The sequence below is a fragment of the Falco cherrug genome, chromosome 8 (genome assembly GCF_023634085.1).
Source record: "Falco cherrug isolate bFalChe1 chromosome 8, bFalChe1.pri, whole genome shotgun sequence".
Classification (NCBI taxonomy): Eukaryota; Metazoa; Chordata; class Aves; order Falconiformes; family Falconidae; genus Falco; species Falco cherrug.
In genome coordinates, this window is record NC_073704.1 from 3,857,956 (window position 1) to 3,878,401 (window position 20,446).

Consider the following 20,446-nt stretch of genomic DNA (forward strand, 5'->3'; position numbering starts at 1 on the left):
GCTCTAGGCACCATACTCATGGTAGGCAATTTTCCTCCCCCACCACGACCCTGGCCCGTGCTGGAGAGGCCTTTTCCATTTCTCACAAGTAGGCGAGGACCCCACTGGGCAGGTTCAGTTCAGGAGAAGATGCTGAAGCCATTCCACAGGGACACTGTGTCCCTGAGGACCCAAAGCTGGCGGCTTGGAGGAAGGCATCCAGGCCTGAATGAAGGGCTTGGCAGTTTCAGTGTCTAGGTCAGCGGGTGAAGGAGGGAGCGTGGCCTCAGGCGTGCTGTGCGGCTGGGTGGTACTCCCAAGTGACGTGGTGACATTGCAGCATAAATTCCAGCAGGTCCCTTGCGGCCTGTGCTTCTGGCCGCGTGGCTCGGACACCCAACTCCACTTACCCACAGCAGACAGGCAGACAGATGGACACACACACACAAAACATATTGAGAAGATGTACTATTTCAGTCCTTTGTTTCATATTTCAGTGCTAATCACTGATATATATATAGTTTGGGTAAATGCTCCTATAAGGCAAGACATGAGGATGGTGAAACTGCATTCTCATGCAAATAAGGAGCACTGTACATGGGAGATATTTGTGCAAATCATGCAGCTGCCATCTGCAGCGACCTCTACAATCGATATTGCTCTAGCAATCAATATTTATCTTTATTATAGTATAGAAGGAAAGCATATAAAAGAAACTAATGATTTTGCCAGCTTCTCAATCCACACAGCAATTAGGTCAGTCAGCTTTGGGCCCTTTCACTGTTCCATCAGTTGCTCTCAACCAGAGCATCTGCAAACAAGATGCTGTGCTACTATAAAGTACTAAAAGGTAGTTTGAAAGCTCACATACATTACATGGGTATTGGCTGCTTCATGTTCAGCAGTGTGTGTAATAACTATGTGTGACCTACTTGTTCCAGATGCAGAAACAACGAGCTGCTTTAACATCTGCAGTGCCCCATGCATTACACAGTACATATATTGCCAGTTGCTGCTGCTTTCCTTTCTCTTTCAGAGAAAAAGTAGATCTTTGTTCATGGCTATGTGTAAGACTTAAACATATTCGTTGCACTTGTGGTTCAAACAAACACAGAAATGGAATCAAATCATTAAAAATACGCAATCCTGCAAAGACTTGAATTTCTGCTTAACTTGAGATCATACCTAAGGCATGAAGTAAAGCTGCTGCTGCATAAATCTTCATGTGGATCTTAGTAGTCATGTCTAATAACAGTCCAGGCAAGGGTGTACAGAGGAAAGTAAAGGCACTGCAGCATGCAATCTCTGCATTGCACAGCAAGAGACGACCAAGCAGTTTACACCCTCTTACACCCGTGTCACTTATCTTAGGCCCAGCGTAGTAACAGAGCAACCTCCAGTGCCTGCCCAGAAATTAGCCTAATTCTGGCTCTGTTAACTGTTAATGTTTCATTTGGTGCATGTTCTCTGATTTAAAAGATTTTGAAATAAAAAGCAAGCAGCTGACTTCCAGTGTAACTGTTGTGACACCATGTTGAGATAACTGTAGAAATATGGTGCAGTGGGCTAAGAGGCAGTGATGCTGTAAAAATGTAGCCTAAGCAACTGGAAATTGGTCAATGAAGGATTCGCAGTGAAAGACAGAACAGGGATTTTAGAAAAAGTAAGATGACACCTACTTGTCTATATGTTTTATTTTCATTATGAACCCGGTGCTGTGAAAGGGCCAGGTCAGTGGCTTTTCTGGGAGACTGGCCAGCCAGATCTGCTCTCTGGGACAGGAGAGTTGAATAGAGAACCCAACCATGTTCCTTCGTTTGGGCTGTGGAAAGAAATGCCGTGTGAACTGGTACAAAAGTGGAAAAACTAGCGAAACACAAAACTGTAGCATGAATTGCTGTCCACAGCGCAAAGGACAAAGTTGCAGCAGTTCCAGCTGAGGTGAAAGCTTCAGGCTTACTAGAAGCTAGTGTCTAGCCATCATGTTAAGAGTCAGAAAATGAGGTCCCCAGGTGAGCATTGCATAAATGCCACAGTTCCTATCAAGTTTCTCGATGGCAAGCTACTGAGATATTGTAGGACTCTTTCAGTGGGCAGTTTCAACTTAAAGCTAGCCCAGGTGAGAAAGTGACTTTGTGCCCAACCCTAGCCAGAAAAAGATCCCCACCGTCTTCTAAAAGACCTTAAATCAAGCCAAAAAGATGTGGGTTTCCTCTTTCTTAGCAATGAGTCTGCTGAAAGAGCAAGGGAAGATATGGGAAGAAGTTAGCTTTATCTTCAGGGGAAGCTTCTCTAAGAGCAGCTTATGGTCCAGTCCTCCAGGGTAGGAGGCAGGAATGAGCGCCTTGTACTTTTAAACTGAATGTGCTACTAGTGGCTGGGCTAGAACAATGGAAAAACGATGGCTTGTTTGGCCATCTGGCGAAATAGTTTTACTCTGCATACCTTTTTTGGGGGGGGTTAGTTAAAAACAGCCATTTTTCCCAGGCAGATAAGTTTCACAAAATCACCTTACCATCTTTTCATCCTTCATCCTGTGCCAAAAAGCCTATTTAATTTTGAAGTGAGAGTGATTCCCAACTCCCTTAGGGTGATGGTTTGGAGAATTTGACCTTTCCATCCATTGACTCAACGCAGTCCTTCAGAGGCTTATGTTCATTTGACAAAGTCCTACCTTCCCAGATTCTCAGGATTTATTTTCTTAATAACATTCTTAACAAAAAAACAAAAAAACAACAAAAAAAAAAACCCAAAAAAAACCCAAACAAAAAAAACCCCAACCAACTGGTTTTAATGTAAGCCAAGATTGTCTGGAGTTACTTATACTTCATAGTGTTTTATTACCAATACACTTTGGAACACTCTGGTAAATAATTCAGCTTACACAAAGAAATTGGCTATATTTTCTCTATACATCGAGGAAGTCTGTCATGTAGACTGTATATCAGAGCTCTAAATGTTCTCAGATAAATGCAAACCCACATTGTGTTCCATCTGTACTACTCACCCAAGCAGGTCTTTTAGGGACCCTTTACAACACATCCATCTCATCCAAAAACTAGAATCCCTAACATTTGACTTTGTAATAAAAAAGATGGTTTTTATCTTTTGCAGTTACAGCAAAACTCGCTCTGTGTCCAGGGGATAATACCCTGCACAGTCATAAAGCTTATAGATTATTTTTTTTCCTTGTGCTCCTCTTTTCAGATGCTGATCCAAACTTGGGTTTCAGTGTCAGCTTATGGAAGTCAATGAAAGTTATTCCACTAACTTCACTGAAACAAAAGTTCTTTCCCGGTATCATAACCGTGGAATAACTTCTTGGTAGCCAGTGGAGCCTTTCACTGGCAGAAGCGAGAACAGACTGCTTGAGTGTAAATGCACAGTTGTTCACAGAGTGCAAGGGAATAACTTGGAAATTGTGATGATAAAAGCAGAATTTGGCTTACTGACTGCTCCTATTGCTTCAGAGGACATATTGATTTGCGGAAAGCCAAAAATAACTTCTGAGATTTTGGAGGGGTTTCTTGTCTTATCATGGTGCCATGCTCCTGTCGGAGCAAGATACAAATTCTTCTGAAATTTAAGGGGAGGAAGGCTTGTGAGACATGTAGAACTGCCATTTGTCTTCATAATTATTAGTTTGACAATGTTAGAGTTGAAAAAAGGAAAAAGCTGCAATAGCTTTAAAAGTATGGCTCAAAATAGCCAGATTTTCCTGTTAGGTTTCCATGGCGAAGATGCTATAGTTCAGCATGTGGTGTGCGGACAAGAGGCATGGCGTAGAGGGATGGGTGCTTGTGGCAGAGGAGGCTGGAGGGGTGGACTGGGAAAGGACAGAGGACTGTGGAAGCACGGAGAAAACCTAAAGCTGACTTGCAGCTAGTCCATTTTGCTGTTTGCTGGAGAGCGAGGAGGAGCCGCAGTGACTGCCCACGTGCAGGGGCTCGGGGAGGGTTTGGGGGATGCTACCTGAAGGCAGCAGGGAGGTCCTCCTCACCTGCCTGGGAGGCTGAAGCGGCACAGCCAGCACGGAGCGGGTGAATTAAACATTTATACTGCAGGGACAGCTGGAGGGTGTGTGGGGTAGCGGCTCAACTGCATTGAGGTGGTGTGGCTGTGGGCTGTGTTCACGCCGATCTGCACGTGTCTGTCACAAGGGCGCACGTGTGTGGCTGGGCATTGAGTGCAACAGCCACAGCACCCCTCTCTCTGTTTTCAGGAAGTGCCTATATACAACCTATACGCCTGACAGCATAGCAGAGAGCAACCATTTTGTCTGCCCAGCTTAACAGGGGAGCAAATGAACCCAGGGTTGTGGTTTTTTTACTCTTCTGCCACTATCTGAGACGGCGGTTTTCAGTCCTAGGTAGGAAAAGGTAGCAGCCTTCTGAGCGCACGCCTTGATTTGCATTTGACAGAATGGTTTTGGCAGGCTGTTTTGTGTTCTTGCTGTAGTACAGAGTGTTGGGAAGATCATGCCTGGCTCCTGCCGCTTTGTGGGAGGCACACAAAAGGATCCCTTTGGGCTCTGCAAGGGCAGAGCTGTGCGCGGGTGCTGCGAGGCGAAGCCACCGCTCGGTTGTGTAACCCCATGGCTGGGAGAGCTTTGGCTGTAAAAGTGCACGTAGGGGATGATACGATAATGCACATCAGATATTAATGTGCATTGACACATAATCGTCTGCATACGTCGGGGCGTGACAGCATGAGTGAGCAAGTGCAGGGACCTTGGAGAGCAGTGCACCTTTTGCACCATTTTTTACTGGTTTTCTTTTCCCCTTTTTTGTTATTTAAAAATAAGCTTTCCTCCCTCCCTGGCCCCCCATTTAGCCAAAGTCATACCCTAGTAGTAAACTGAGTGGTGCCTTCATGACGGCCTATTTAGTCGCAATAAAAAGCCGATTGGCCTAATGCGCAATCAAGAAAGGAGTGACATTTATTGCTTCAGTTTTATGATGCTGTGAACTGAGCAAGATTTGGAGCCTTACAGTGCCTTCAGGGGGCAGGAGATCACCAGCAATGAATTGTATTTATACCTTTTCCAATTTCCTACTAGCATTTTAGCAATAAATAGACTGTGTTGTTATTGAGTTTTATGTAAGTATGTTTACGAAAGCAGGAATACAACTTTGTAGCTCAGAATTACATGTGTTGGCTAAATAGATCAGCAGAGAGAATAACTATGTAAAGCACTGGGAAAGCACTTTCCAATTTATTATCAAATGTCTTAATAGAATGCTTCATCTCTTTCATCCCACTTTATGTTAACTATTAAATTAAAACTGCATCCACTGCAGAAGGTCGGAGGCTCCTTCACACACCCATGTTGGAACATCAAGGCCACGATTTGTTCACACATCTAAGCCATTAAAAATACATCCCATGCATTAAATATGAGCCTGAGGAAAACTCAATAGGAGCTGACGTGCAGGGCTGACCTCGGCTCGCGCAGCCCCTGCGGGGTGGCAGGTGTCCCTTCCCCACAGCATCCATCTCCTGCCCTTCTCCTTTCCCACGTGCAAGTCGCAGCTAAAAGCCTGCATGAGATGTGCCCAGACGTACAGGCTTAATTGCTGTCTCTCAGCCTGCCCGTGTTGTAACGAAGCTCTCCCACGCAGAGGAGCACAGGTGCCCCAGGGATGCCCGTGCTTGTGGCGCATCCCTTTCAGGAGCTGCAGGTGGATTCCACTGCTCTCTGTCCCAGACCTGAAGAAGGTTGCTTTCATCTCGTTAGGTTGTGGGCAAGGACGTGTCCTTGAGATGGCACATTTCATTTGTTCGTTGGTCTTCATTTCTCTGGCAGCAGTACTTTTCCTTGGGGCTTGCTCCCAAAAGCAGCCAGCCACTGTGGTCATCATGAGACAGCAAAAGAAGGGGCAGCATCCCCAGCCAGTAATAATGCCTGGCCTGGTACGGCAGCTCTAACCTACAGAGCTGAGCGCTCTGAGGAAAGAGAGGGTTGCTGCTGCTCCCTCCGTCTTGCACATGCAGCCGTTTGCTTGGGCCCATCTATGGGCCGAGATCTTCTTTCATCACAGTGTGGGATTACATTGAACCGTAGACTCATTTAGGTTGGAAAAGACTTTTCAGATCATAGAGTCCAACCATTAACCCAGGGCTGCCAAGGCCACCACTAAACCGTGTCCCTAAGCACTGCATCTATGTGGGTTTTCAATACATCCAGGGATGGTGACTCCACCACCGCCCTGGGCAGCCTGTTCCAGTGCTTCACCACGCTTTCGGTGAAGACATTTTACCGAATACTCAATCTAAACCTCCCCTGGCACAACTTGAGGCCATTTACTTGTCCTGCCACTTGTTACCTGGGAGAAGAGACCAACCCCAACCTGTCTGCAGCCTCCTGTCAGGCAGCTGCAGGGAGCGATAATGACACGAGGTTATCATGCCTTATTTCTGTCTGTGCAGAAGGTGCAAACAGTGCCTGAAGGAAAGCCTGGAAGTATCCTCCTAAAATTTCATTACATACCTTGACTGGCTTTTGGTTTGCAGTGTAAGTCATCTTCCCACGCAGGGTGGCCTGGAGTGCAGAGCCAGTCCGGGTGGTGCTGCCTCAGGCAGCGGGAGGCACACATGGTTGAGGGTGCAGAGCAGTTCGCGGTGAGAGGCAGTCTGATTCTGCACATGTGGATGGAGTCTTTACAAGAAGGAATTATTTTACCATGGGCATTTTTCTCACTAATTGCAGGAAGGCCACTCCTAAGCCTTGCCTTCCCCGCCGGCAGTGGGTGGCTCACGTGCTGCATGGGATGGGGCTTGCAGCACGCTGGTCTCTGCTAGCCTGAAGGCTACCAGCCCCTGCTCTCACTGATAAGTCAGAGTCCACTTTGTGCTTTCAGGAGTAGCCGCTAGTGCGGTTAACAAAACCCAGAAATTTGCCATGGGTCCCGGCTGGTGCCTCATTTCTTCCTCAACAGACCAAGCTGTCCTGCATCCATGCCAGGACCTGCAGCTAGATGCTATCCCATGCTTCCCGCCAGACATTGCAATATTCCTGCTGGCTGTTCCAGGTGGAACACTGGGATTCGTGGGAACAATTCTCATTATTCTGCTGGCTTCAAGATAGAAGCAAACAATATCAGCAGACTGAGGCACACAATACAACATTTGCGAAGGACAGCCTCAAATGTTTACAGAGGGAGAGAAACAGTCAGCAAAGCTTTGTTTTAACAGAGACCATAGAGACATGAAGGACAGTGAGTGTAGGCAAACCATAAAAAGGCATTTATTTTATTCTATGTGCTTTAAATAAACTTCACACGTTAGATACCTGCAGACGTTTGAATTGGCATGTGAACAGAATTAGAATTTTCTTCTCTAGTCACACAGCTAGGACTAGATTGAGGATTTTTCAATCACTCTTCAAGCCCAGTCATCAGCCTTGTAATTCTCTCATTTCTCTGTTTGAGTTTAAAGCATCCAGTCTAGCAAAGAGTGCTTTACACAACTTAGTTCCTCTTAAATAGGAATGATACTTTTTAAAAAAATAAAATGAGACATTTATTTTGCCCTAAAGGTGTTAGCATACAATTCAATGTACTGTTGAGGGCACTAGAGGCATCGGGAACCCAGGTGAAGGTCATATTATAATTGGTGCTTTGAATTGTAAGAAGGAAGCAAAGGTGAAGTTTGTGACGTTTTTTGTCAAAAACTTAGTAAAGCAAGTGTTGCGGGGGGGGGGGGGGGGGGGGGGAACGCAAGGAGAATTAAGAATCAAGTTGCAGTGTCTTGCACAGCAGATTAAAGCAGTTTCCATGAGCAGCAGTCTCCAGAATGAAACCTTGAAAGCTGGTGGAGCATGGGACCAGCTCCGGGAAGAAGGCAGTGCCCCAGCAGCTCTCCCCATGCTGTGAGGTGAGGTGCCTCCAGGAGCGGTCCACAGAACCGTTTTGAAACAACCTCTGTGAGCTGCCATAACAAATGTGCTTTGAAAAATCCATATGCGTTTTTAAGCATTGCCAGTCACTCCCTGCTATTAAGCAGCAGCAGCAGCAGCAGCATGGCAGCTGCACAGCCATCGCCCGAGCACCCGACTCCGCGCTCCAGGTAGGCTCCCAGAGTATGTTGCATTTGGTATGCAAGGAAGGACATCGATAAATATATTCACCACTTTAGTGCATTTTAGCTTGACATATGTCCAGTAAAAAATATCTTGGTCTCTTGCAGTCATAAACAAAAATTTTTTTAAAATCACCTGATTATTCAGTGCTTCCTTCTCTTATGATGCTTTGGGGTCTTTCAAATCATTTTCATTATGCACTACATAATAATAAAAATCTCTAAGCAGTATGCTGATAATTCCATGCATGGTCTCTGTGATTCCTAATTGTTTGAATAACAGGATGCTGTTGAAATGCCATGCAGAAACATTGCGTCACCCTGAGGGAATCAAGCTTTTCTCCTTTTACTCCTGATGAAGATAAACATTTGAACAGCTGAAATAGGTAAAATATCCCAGGGAAGCCACTGAAAAGTAGATGTGCTAAAGCCCTTAGTGCAGAAGCTGAGCTGCAAAGGACAAAAAATAAAAATAGATTAGATAAATAAATAACATTGAATGGAAGGCACTCAAAATAAGCTGTGCTTTTTCTTCTCTTGTGATCTTAAAGCAGAAAAGAAGAAGTAGCAGGCCCGGGAAAGAAATATCGCATGCTATTTTTGTGCTGCCATTATAAAATATGTATTGTTTATTGTTCTGCACTGCAGCTAAAGTTTTGCATCAGCTTCAAAAATACAGCAAAGTTTGGTTTGAAGGAGACACGCAGTGTCTCTATTCTTTAAGCCTCTTAATGATGTTCTTAAAAGTGCGGTGATAGGATTTCAATCTCCTGGCAAGCACAGGCAGGTTGTAACAGATGATTCATAGAAAGCGTAAAATATTGTGTGCCTGAGTGCATTATCAATATATTTTATATATGTAAGTCTGTGTACCTGATGTTCAGCTGTATGTGAAACCAGGCGAGGATGCCAGGCAGTTTTATCTCCCGGCTGGAGGCATCATCAGGTGCCACCCTCCTGGGCTGTGCTCCGCGTGCTGCAGAGACCACTGCGAGGGCACCTGCGCTTGGCCCAGCTACCAGAAGGTACCTTGACTCTGTATTGAGGGTACCAGGACTTTACGCTGCAACTTACCTCTCGGTAAAATGGGTGTAATAGTACCAGGTCATTGCTGCTATAGGGCTGTCTGAGGTTATTGTAAAGCTTAATGGTGCACTGGTAAACGGGCGGAGGGCCGGAGGAAGAAGCTGGTATTTCTGTGGTCTTTTCAAGACTGATGTCAACACGGAGGTGCGTTTGATTCCCCTGGAACAATCCCATGTAGGTGCTGGGGAGGGGGGCGCAGCTTTGAGGATGACTGATGTGGCGCTGAGGTGGGTAGCAGAGGTAACCTCTGGCTGCTCCCCGCTAAAGGGGTATCGCAGGCAGTGTGTTTTAACAAGGCACGATGCCTCAGCACACAGGCGGTCGGAACGGGCTAGCTGAGCTCCCAGAGGCTGGGTCTGCCCAGCCTGGTTAACCTTGCCAGTCCCTGCTTAGAGCTGGTTCAGATATCTCTGCGTGGTGTTGTGTTGAGACATATTAAACATACCCAAAGCTGCCTGGGTAAATGAGCGCTCCCACCAGCCTCCTGACACGCGGCTGAACCATGGTACAATGTGTGTTCGAATGTTGAGGCGTAATGTTAAGCCTGGCTTCATTTCAACTTGCCTGCTGGTAATGTCAACAAAGATGCCCTGTGTACCAGAAAGAAAAACCTTGCAGGAATCCAAATGATAGAGAAGGCATTTGGGACTGATTGCCAGGCTCTTTATGCAGGCATATACTGCCAGGTTTGCTTTAAATGGATGTTTAATGTCCTACTCGGAGGGGCAGGGGGCTTGGGGAGGACTGTACTGACAACCAACCAGAAATTTCAGTTGCTGCTCGCTGTTTTCTGGTCAAAGGAAGATAAGAAATGTCTCTGGTGGAAATATCATAAACGTACAACAACCGTGTTTTTATTTATACACTGGTTTATGGCAAAGGGAAGGCTTTGAGCTTTTTTATACTGCAAAATGCTGTTGTTTTTTTCCTTCCTTTTTTTCTTTTTGCCTGGAGAAAATATACGACATTTAAAATGATTGCAGAATGGAACATCACTTTCCCTGTAAAGTAGTGCTCACTGAGACATGGTGGGATCTCACACTTGACCAAATTAGCATATGTGCTCAAATATCAGAGCTCTGACTAGTAAAAATAACACTATATTTGCATTTTCACATTTTTAGCTCTCGCTTCCCTGTCTGTTTGGTTTTATGCCTTTTTTCTTGACTGACAATTCTCTTTGTGGCAGATTTATTGCTGTTCTGCTGTTTGGACCCTGTAATCAACGAGACACTTGGCTGAAGACGTTAGTCATTTCATTAAGTACTTTTTTGCAGATCTCTCAGACACAATTTTCTGTTGCTCTGCTTCCAAAAAGCAAATGACCCATGGCCAGCAAAGTCTGAATATGAATCTTTAATAAACAGAGGTAGTACCAACAATGCTCTCAGGTTTCCAAACTGCAGAGAGCTAATTAAAAGATGTTGAATAGGGAAGAACTGCCACTGCCATCTCGCTCTGACGAAAATGTGCCTGCATCTGTTCCCAGTAAAACCGCTCTTTTAGAAGCATTGTCTCATTTATCCTCCTTCCTTCCCATCAGAGCTACATATGAAACCTTCCTCATGCTATGTGCAGATATTGCATAGTGCTTTCTTTAAAATTATTATTCAGTAATACTTTGCTGAGAAGGGAGACTGAATAGTTGTCTTAGGATTAAAGATAAAGTGTGGAGTGGGGCTCTTTTTATCATCACTGTGTCACTAATGATTATACTTTATTCATGAACTAAGGAAATATAATTATAGCATTCCCCAACACTTCATGGGCAAAGCACCAGTCTCTCGTTTTATTGAGACGCTGCCTTAAAACGCAGTTCCTCCCTCCAGGGACAGCACTTCGTAGCCATGAATCCTCTCTTCAGTGGCGTGCTCTCTGCAGGCAAAGGTACTCTCTGTGCCCAGAAAATAATACCATACATTATTTGCAGAAAAGTGGGGCGTTAGGAGCCTGTGCACTCACCAGTGTAGTTGCCTGTGCCTGGTTTATTGACCCCATCAATCTTTACAGAGGCTGATGCAACAGAAAGCCAAGTTAGCTGCTCCAGTGTGGCCGAGCAACCCGGTGCAGCACAGTGCCATCGCTGCTGGGACACAGACCCCTCTGAGCTCTGGGCAGCGGTTTTCCTGGTCAAGATCTGTGCAAGAAATCACTGCTGGTCTACCCTGTGCTCTTCTCTCATTTCCCTGGGAAGGGGAGAAGTACGCTGCGCAGGTGAAATAATGACAACCCAAAGGCACACGCGCTCCCTTGTGCTGTTTAGTATATTTACAGCAGTTACTGCCTTGACAGAAGCTCAAAGGCCGAAGCGCAGCGACTTGCACCCCGCAAGTCAGCAGAGAGGCACAAGGAGGTGCCTGTCAGCATCTTACCTGCCTCGGGCTCGGTTCAGCTCTGCCAGCCCTCCCACAGGCAGCCTCGTGGGCTTCTCCAGCATGTTAGCTGCGAGCTGCCCCTCCGTCTGCAGAGACCTTCCAGTTGTGCCTGAACATGATGTTCTCACAAGAGGGTCTGGCAAAGCCACCAAGCAGTGCTGCAGGATGCCCCTGGGGGAATTATCCCCAGATCCCCTGAGGAGGTGCCCAGGTATGCCCGTCAGACAGTCTTTTTAGTTTGTTTTGATTTTTCTTGCTTTTCTGATCACCAGCATAACTAAGTGGGTTGCTGGCTGCTCAGCTCCTCCAAGATTTTCATCATATGAAATGAAATGGAATAAAATAAACCATATAAAAGTAGTGGAATTCATCAGAGACTGTCATAATGACCTGAAAGAATAGACATAAGAAAGTGAGCCTTGTTTAATGATTGTTTATAGTGACAGCCCAAATTTTAATCAATTAACATATGAGCCCATTACTTGAAAGATGTGATGGGCCTGTGGGACAGCATTCAGTATTTCTTCCTTTCCCAAGGGAGCTGCAGGGTATCAGCTGGCATCTTGGAAGCACTTTTTCCTCACAGATGCTTTTAAAGCTGCTTTTCTGACTGCAGAAGGCATAGTTAAGCCTTACACATGTATTTGGTGTATGCTCTTGGGTACAGTTTCACCCTGTGACCCCCCTAGGAGACCTCATTGACCCTCTCACAGCTTCTTGAGCCCAAGGAAAGCTCAGTCAGCCTTTATATTGCCAAGCTTTCTTCAGCGCTGCGCTTAGGAACACAGAAACCAAATAGATTTATTGATAGAACTATAATCAGAAGCCATAGTCAGGATGATAAAATGGTCAAATGATCAAATTACTTAAAATTAGAGGCGTATTGAAGTGTCTCGGGGACCGGGAAGCTGCAGGCACGTGGCAGTGGATGCATGCTGGCAGCCCCGTGCAGGCAAGGGGACCTGCGGGGAGCCCCGGGCCAGGACAGCCAGCACCCAAAAGAGATGAGGCCGCTCCGGCTGTGTCACCTGTGGGAGAGCGGGAAGATGACAGGGCAGAGCCTGGCCTTGGCCAAATTTGCAGGTTGAGTGTGAGGAGAAGCACCAGGGCTGGATGCTAGCCAGGAGCAGGACGGGATTTCTGGGCCTGACACGTGTTGGGGCGAGGACCTCCTTGGGGCAGGGCATTCCTGTGTCCCGCAGGATCTGAACTCTGGACACTGGGACGCCCACCTAAGGTGCGCCCTGGGGGCCAAGCGGGAATGTGACGGTTTGGTTCTGCTTGTTTAGTGGGAGGCGGCCACACTTCTGCATTTTGTAATGCTTCGGGAAGTGAAGGCAGCGTTACCTATGGCTACAGGATTTCATTCAATCAAATGCATTAAGTGCTGTTCATGTTGTATTTATTACGTTGCCAGTGGATCCCGCTTAAGGATGATGTATGCTCTGTGACCGCGGGTGCCTGGGCATGCACATTTGGAGTAAATGCCCCACCTCTTTGTCAGTTATTTACTCTTCTGGAATTTGGGGGCATGGTTGAAATGGCAGACTGCTTGTTCCTCTAGTTTGAAAAAATGTGTTTGAATATACTGTCATTTTTCCTGATAAGATGAGCGCTATAAATTAAACAGAGTCAGCAACCCAGGCACATTAATCTTCCTGATGCAATCCTACCTTTAGCATTTCCTGACGTATACTTGATGTTGACTTAATTGTGCAGCCTTAAAGTAGGATTTGAGTATATAAGTGCAAAAGCAGTAAGAAACTGCAGATGCAAGCTAGAAGCCGCCCGCTGAAAGCTGTGCAAGGGGTGGATGACGCACAGATCCTTGCTGCAAGGAGATTGGGGTGACAGGTTTATTGTAGTGTTTTTTCACCGCCCTCTAGTCAGCCCCAAAAATCAGGTTTCACACAGGAGATCCTGTAAGATAGCGTCATCCCGAGGTTGTCCCTTTCTTCTGTCCCTCCCCCATGAGCAACCTGACGGTGGCACAAGTTGCACATGGTCCGTGGTGCTCATGTGGTGCGGCCTCAGTGCAGCGTGCAGCTATGGAGCCCTTGCTTGGAGAGAAAGGCTGGTCTCGCAGTGAAGATTTTAGAATGGAGTTGAGAAAAACCTTGGCTCTCTTCTTACTTTTACTGAAAGAGGTTAGAAAAGTCGTTTTGGAACTTTGTTTTTTGGAAGGTATCGAAGGATGCAAATAAATGCCTAGTGGGCTCTGAAATGGTCTTTGAAATCAATGGGAGATCAGTCTCTGAGATTTCAAAAATCCCACACAAAGTGTTTGCATGCATCTTTAAGCATCTAAACACCTTTGAAAATATGTCTCTTAAGTGCCTAACTCCTAGCACAGGTTCCTACATCCCCTAGGCTTTTTTGAAATTGCATCCAGTATTGCTTAGATTTCCCCTAAAGAGCACCCTTTTGTTTTAGTTTTCTCATTGACTTAATTTTCTCTTGACTCAAGACATAATATATATTAACCTACACTCATTTTTTGTAGCAAAATGTAGGGAAGCGAAGCTGTTTCTGAGCTGGTTTATTACAAAAAAGGAGCATATGGCTGATTGTGTCCCATCTGAAATGCAAATGGTGGAGCTACGTGGAAAGAATCACTATTACTTGAGCAGTAAATGTTTCCTAATGTTTCCTAATGAAGTGAGTTTGACTAAGGTGGGAAGCTGGAAACGACTGTGGGAAGAAATGGCGATGGTTAATATCTCGGTGGAGCAGAACATTCTTATTCCGCTGATAAGGAGGTTCTTAGGAAATGGACTGGGTTTTTTTCTTATATTCCATATGTTCATCAGTGTGGGGAAATGGTTACGCAGGGAGTAGACTCTCTTCTTCCCCTAGTTATGAAATGTAATTTAATTTATAAGCACAGCTTTTCACTGTTGGTCTCTTTTTGAGCTCAAGTTTTCTGTACTTTCTGAACGTTTGGGGGAAATAGACCTACCCAATGTAAAGGAGAAGGCAAGCACCAGTCCCACTGATTTTCATCGCCCTGGGCATGTTTGAAGAGGCGAGAGGCCAGAGGGGGTGATGGAGGAATCCCACCCACGCTGTCTGATTTCCTATGCTTCCTCTTTCTGCCAGAGGTTTCTCTTGCCTGTATCCCTCTGCATTTCCAGTGGTTGAAGGTGTCCAGATGTCTGCTGTGAATGGGATGTGAACTGACTTTTAAACGCTTTCTTAGATCAAGCAGTGAGGCTAGAGGCTGACATTTCCATTACTTAACTTTCCAAAGGGAAAGCTGTGGAGTCGGCGCCGTGAGGTTCAGCACAACCAGTGGGCTGGAGATAGAGCATCGGTCGCATTCCTTTGCCTTAAATGTCAGAAGGAGCCGGGAAGAGTTTAGATAGCAGCATGTGCACAATTACGTGCTCAGAAGAGCTGAAGCAGCTGCCAGGTTAGACCTCTGGCTTTGTCCCTGAGCAGGAGCACATCGGTGTTAATGCAGGCGTTGCTGAAGCTGAGCTGTCTGTTCTGTGGCGCAGTCGGGGGACAGCAGATTAGCATGCCTTTCCCTTGCCGATGCCCAAGGGTGTCTGACATCGCTAATGATAATGAAATAGGAGAAACCTAAAGAAAAAAGGCTGCAGCCTGCTGTTGATGGAAGTAATTAGGTTTCTCCATCTTATGAGCAATGCTGAGGCTTGCTGGGATCAGGGCATATCCACGTTAGTGTGTTAGTTCAGCTCTAGACCAGACTTTTGAAGTGAATGCCCCCACTGAGCTTTGGTTCACATCTTGTGGCATCCCAGATGCTCAGGAGTTTGGTCGTTGTGGCTCTGGAGATGCCCCTAAGCTCCCCGAGGACAGGGCTACCACTGCCTTACCCACACTTGCCCGCACTTTGCTCACAGCTGTGGGGGCCACCCCCTGCACAGAGCGTGTCCCCAGGCTGGGAGTGGGCACGGACCTTCCTGGGTGACACCTGAGGAAGGCGTTTTGGTTGTCGAGTTATTCAAATGCTTCAGAAAGGGCTTGTGCACAAAGTCTCTCCTAAGAACAGCATTCCCCTGGCTTTATTACGGAGCAGCCTCGCTGCTTCCCATGCGGGAGCTGGGGGGATCCCACCAGCCCCGGGCACAAAGAGGGGACAGCCACATCCCTGCTGCCAGTCGCCATCTGGGCAGGTGGTTTTATCCCAGTGGGGTGAGGTGAGGCTCCAGTATCACATCTTTTATTAGGACCAGAATGCCTCTAAGTAATTATTATCAGAATTAAATCATAGTATAAACCCACATTTATACCGTGTTGCATACGATGGGCAGCACCTCAACAGAAGGGCATTTTGTGGCTTCTTTAATTGCAAGAGGGTGCAGAAGCTTGAATTATCTGCCTATCTGCTTGGGCGTTCTTTGGTTTACAAGAAATTACAAGTGGTAATGCTGTGGCATAGTTTTCCACATATAACACTTTTTTTGCCTTTCCTTTTGCTTGCTTTTCTGTGTCTCTTGCCTCTCCTTGCATTTCATTTACATCCAGAAATACAAATGACCTCTTGACATAACTTTCCACTTTCGTTCTGTCAATTTGCATTGCGCAGTCAGGAAAATACACACACTTTTATTTCTGAGATATATTTATGATGTCATGAAGAAGCTTTCTTATATTAGCCTCTTCTTTTTTCTCTTTCTTTATCTTTTCAGGTGTGTGTGCAACATTGACTGTTCTCAAACCAACTTCAATCCTCTTTGTGCTTCCGATGGGAAATCTTATGATAATGCATGTCAAATCAAAGAGGCATCATGCCAGAAACAGGAGAAAATTGAAGTCATGTCTTTGGGTCGATGTCAAGGTAACTCTCACAACAAAACTCATTTCAAAGAATGTTTTCAATTTTTGTTCAGGAAAAAAAAAAAAAGAGAGAGAACCAAGGCTGGCTTCTTATTTGGCACTTCTTACATTTCCATTAGACTCTCGCAGTCTATACTGTAGAGCACAGGCTGTGGGAGGGGGCAGAGCTCCCTGCAGCACAGGTGCCAAGCCAGGCGTGAGGAGCGGTGTGCGTAACCCTTCCCACACCCTGCCCGCAGCAGCAGGGGACTCTCCAGCCCCACAGGGCTTTCAAAAGCAGGCACCTGGATTTTGCCCAGAGCAGCTTGCCCAGAGCCCTGTCCTCCGCAAAGGAGTCGGAGCAGGACAGCAGGAGAGCCCCGCAGGTACATTTTGCCACCCAGAATGGATGGATCCTGTGTTGCTCCCTTAACTGGAGCAGCAGGGAGCAATCTCAGGAGGCCAAAGGCTGCTTCCAAGCACAGGGCTGGTGTTGGTTTCTCATGAGACCTGCGCGGCACCCATGGGTGCCAGAGGTGCCCAGAAGGAAATTTTGCCAACAGCAGCTCAGAGAAGCTCTCCGTGTTTCTCCATGAATGCCAGCTTCTCTGTGCCCAGCTGCTCATGGGCTACTGCATCATCTGTAACGCTTGAGTTGACTTCGAAAACTCTGTTTTGTTCTAAAATAAAAATGAAGGAAATTTGCCTTTAAATAGCTCCTGTAAATAAAGTGTCTGCTGAGGCCCAGATTCTTAATAGCTTTTTTCCCCCTTGGCTTCTGACCTATAAATCCTCAGTACATCTATGTACATACTATACAGGTGTATTAAACACGTTCTAGTTTATTCCTGTATCTTTAAAGTTAACCACCCTATGTTGCAGTTCATTTCAGGGTACATACTAAAACTCCCCAATTACTTGAAATAGAGCAGAAATGACAGCTCCTGCTTCATACTGATATATTTATCCCAGCTGCAATCTGTTATCACATATTGTTAGAAAAAAAATGTGTTTTCTTAATGGAAGATGTTTCATGTTTGATTCCAAAAAGCCAGATCCTCCTGTTTTCACCTGGCAGCCCAGGGGAGCCTTGCAGCCAGCAGCGATGCTGTGCATGCAAGCGAAGCTGGGTTTGCCTGGGCACTGGTGACTGGGGCATAGGCTGTATCAAGGACAGGCTCCCCAAGCAATTCAACGTATTTCTTTTCACACAGATAATACTACAACAACTACAAAATCGGAAGATGGGCATTACGCAAGAACAGATTATGCAGGTACGGTTCCTATGCTGTCAGGTTCATAATTCGCGGGAGCTGTGTAAGTCTCTTCTCTCCTCCCTTTGCTACGGTGAGGTGTCCTCATCTTCCAGTGGGGTTTTTTGGTTTAAGAAATCACTGTCTTCATGTTACTCTTCCTTTTGCCAGAAACTCTTTTTCTTCTTAATAAATGGGCTGCTTCCATTTTTGTCAATGTACAGATGTTCTGGCCATAAAATACCTGTTCTGACAGTGGCCATAACATTTGTAAGCTATTTGCCAGAAGTGACAGACATTATTGAAAATTATTGAATTGGTGTGCTGGATTGTGCATATCTTTGTCACGATATACAGGTTTAAGAAAGTGAAAATCCAGAATATCCACAGCATAGCACAGCTGTGATACCAGGAAACGTTGCCACAATAGAAAATATTACCTGTCGGTGTTTAACTATGAAGTTAATAAGGTTCTTAAAATGTTTGGGGTTTTTTAAGTGATAAATGGTTTTAATTTATTTAGAAGCTACAATAAAATATAATGGCTGAATAGCCTTATTTGGCATTTGAAATTAAAAACATGTAAATACTAGTGAGTCTTGGGAGATATTTTTTATACCCTTTGCCTGGGAGGATTGATTTAGAAATTGAATGTGTGTGTGCGCGCGCACGTGCATGCAAATTTTCACAGCTCGCACTGAGAATTCAAACCTTTGGGAAGGTATTTGTGAAAATGGGTCAGGTGGTGCATTCATTGCTTAAGTTTGTGATCTTTTTGTGGTTTGAAAGTATTCCGAGAGAGAAGGTGCAGGTTACTGGGTTTAGCTGAGCAGCTTGCTGCATGGCTTACATGAAATCCAGCTGATGGTTTCACAGGTCTTAACATGTCTTACCTGGAGAGCCCTCTGGCAGCCGTTAACTCAGCTGGTCATCCCTTGTGAGGGCCCTTTGTGCATGACGTCCCTGAGTTATTAGGGTACCCAGCCGCTGGAAATGATTGTTCTGTTCCTACTTAAAAATGGTGTGTGATGATTAAAACATAGAGCTATGAATAAATGATGCCTCGGTGAGGCAGAGGAGTGCTAGGTGTTGGGGGTGGCTGCAGCACGAAGCGGAGAGGGTGGAAATGTCTACGGAAGGTAAATGCTGAAATTAATTTCCAAAAGATCACAGGTGAGCCACAGTCCAAGTGTCTCCTACTGCCAAGGAGCCCTTCCACAGGCGAAGTGAGGGTCACGCAGAGAGAGTGTTCAGTGTCTTTCCCCCAAACCCTCGATTACTCTGCTTTTTTCTGCGAGGCAGCAGCCGGTTTTCTTAAAAGGCTGGAATGGCTGAGGTTGTATCCTGTGATGGGCAGGAGACATGGCCAAGTAGGCCAAAATTATTTAAGTCAGAAATAAGGGCAAGTAATATTGTTGTATTAAATCCTTCATCTTCCTTCCTGGAGAACTGAGGAGAGCACTGCATGCCCAAGTCAAGATGAAGGCCTGCAGCCCCTTGTTAAATGTTGTGCAACCTGTCCTACTCTGTCTGCTGCTGCCTGGTGGTTTAGTGTTAGGACGGCAGCGACCTACATCACCTAGAGAGGAGACAGCGCATTTAAGCACAAAGCAGCTGAGCTGTAGCAAAAAGGGAGGAGATGCAGGTTGAGGATTAGGGAGGAGGAGGATGACAAAAGATAGCCAAGTCGTGGGTGATGGAGGAAGAGGCACACAGAAGGCACCTTCAGCTCAAGTGGGCAGGAGGAAGAGAACAGCTTTGGCTTAGGAGAGAGATGATATTTTAGCCCACGCTTGAGAAGAAAGATAGCGGCTAGAAGAAAACTGATTGCAGCAAAACATTGTCAGGAGTTGGGCACCAAGCAGGGAAGTCAGGAGGAAACTGGGTTACTGGGCAGGGAGGAGGGCAGAGCTACGACACAGAGGAGTGGGTCTGTAGTGGAGATGGTGTCTGAGTGCCAAGAGGTCAGGAGTGTGGGAAGAGATGGTCCAGTGAGAGGTGATGGGCGTCTATGGAACAGAGAGAAGGCACCTCACTCCCCCAGAGCTGTGGGGAGGGATGGAGACATCCTGAACCAGCACTGAGGTCCAGCAGGTACCACTTCGGCACAGACAGGCACCATCACTGTGCCTTAGCAAGCGGCTCCTCGAGGCTTCTGGTATGGCTCAGTCCCCACTGGGCTTCTTGAGGGCAGCGACTGTGTCCCCTGGATGGATCTCATCAGGTACTGTCCATTGATTTAACCTGAACCACAGTCGCTTGTGCCAGCTGATGTCTTCTTTTTGTACACCTATTATTCTTGCTTAAATTTTTCATGTTTACATACGGTGACAGCAGGTAGGGTGAAAGCTGCAAGTTCGTGCAGGGCAATCCATGTGCCTCCAGTGTCCCCAAATGTTTGCAGCATAACCCTGCTGGGAGACCCCAGGGGAAATGGACAGCTGTTATTCAAAAGCAGCAACAACTCCAGCCTTTCAGAAATAGTTGGTGAAAAGGAAGACAGCAGTATAAAACAGAGGCTCCACGAACATTCAGGCTTCAGCGTTTGCCAGGCAGGAAGCTGCATGCCATCCTCCTGTTCTTTCAAGTGCAGAAACATTTGATGATGTCTATTATAAGAATGTGGTATGTGCTACTTTTTTCCTACTTTTGTATCTCCTCAGAAGGGAAATTCTGCCCTGGCCATGGGGAGCTTTGTGTGAAAAAGCCGCAGTTCCTCAGCCATTGTGCCTCTGAAGCAATTTCCCCAAGCCTGCGCCCTTCCAGAGAATACCTTTGTTCTCTGCCATTTAATGGCACTAAAAATCACCGAGACCATGAGCACTACACGCTTTTAAAACATTGACTCATATGGACTCACTTTCCTAGGGGAGAAAATAGCAGTGGGCA

The 20,446-nt window shown here is 46.1% G+C and overlaps 1 protein-coding gene across 1 annotated transcript in view; it reads left to right on the forward strand.

The window, feature by feature from the left end:
- The window catches only part of TMEFF2 (transmembrane protein with EGF like and two follistatin like domains 2), a 131,091-nt gene that overhangs the window by 80,994 nt on the left and 29,651 nt on the right, over positions 1-20,446 (forward strand). Inside the window, exons 6-7 of the mRNA XM_055719288.1 lie at positions 16,178-16,326; positions 17,519-17,578. Coding sequence (XP_055575263.1) covers positions 16,178-16,326; positions 17,519-17,578 — 209 coding nt within the window. The remainder of the gene's footprint in view (positions 1-16,177; positions 16,327-17,518; positions 17,579-20,446) is intronic.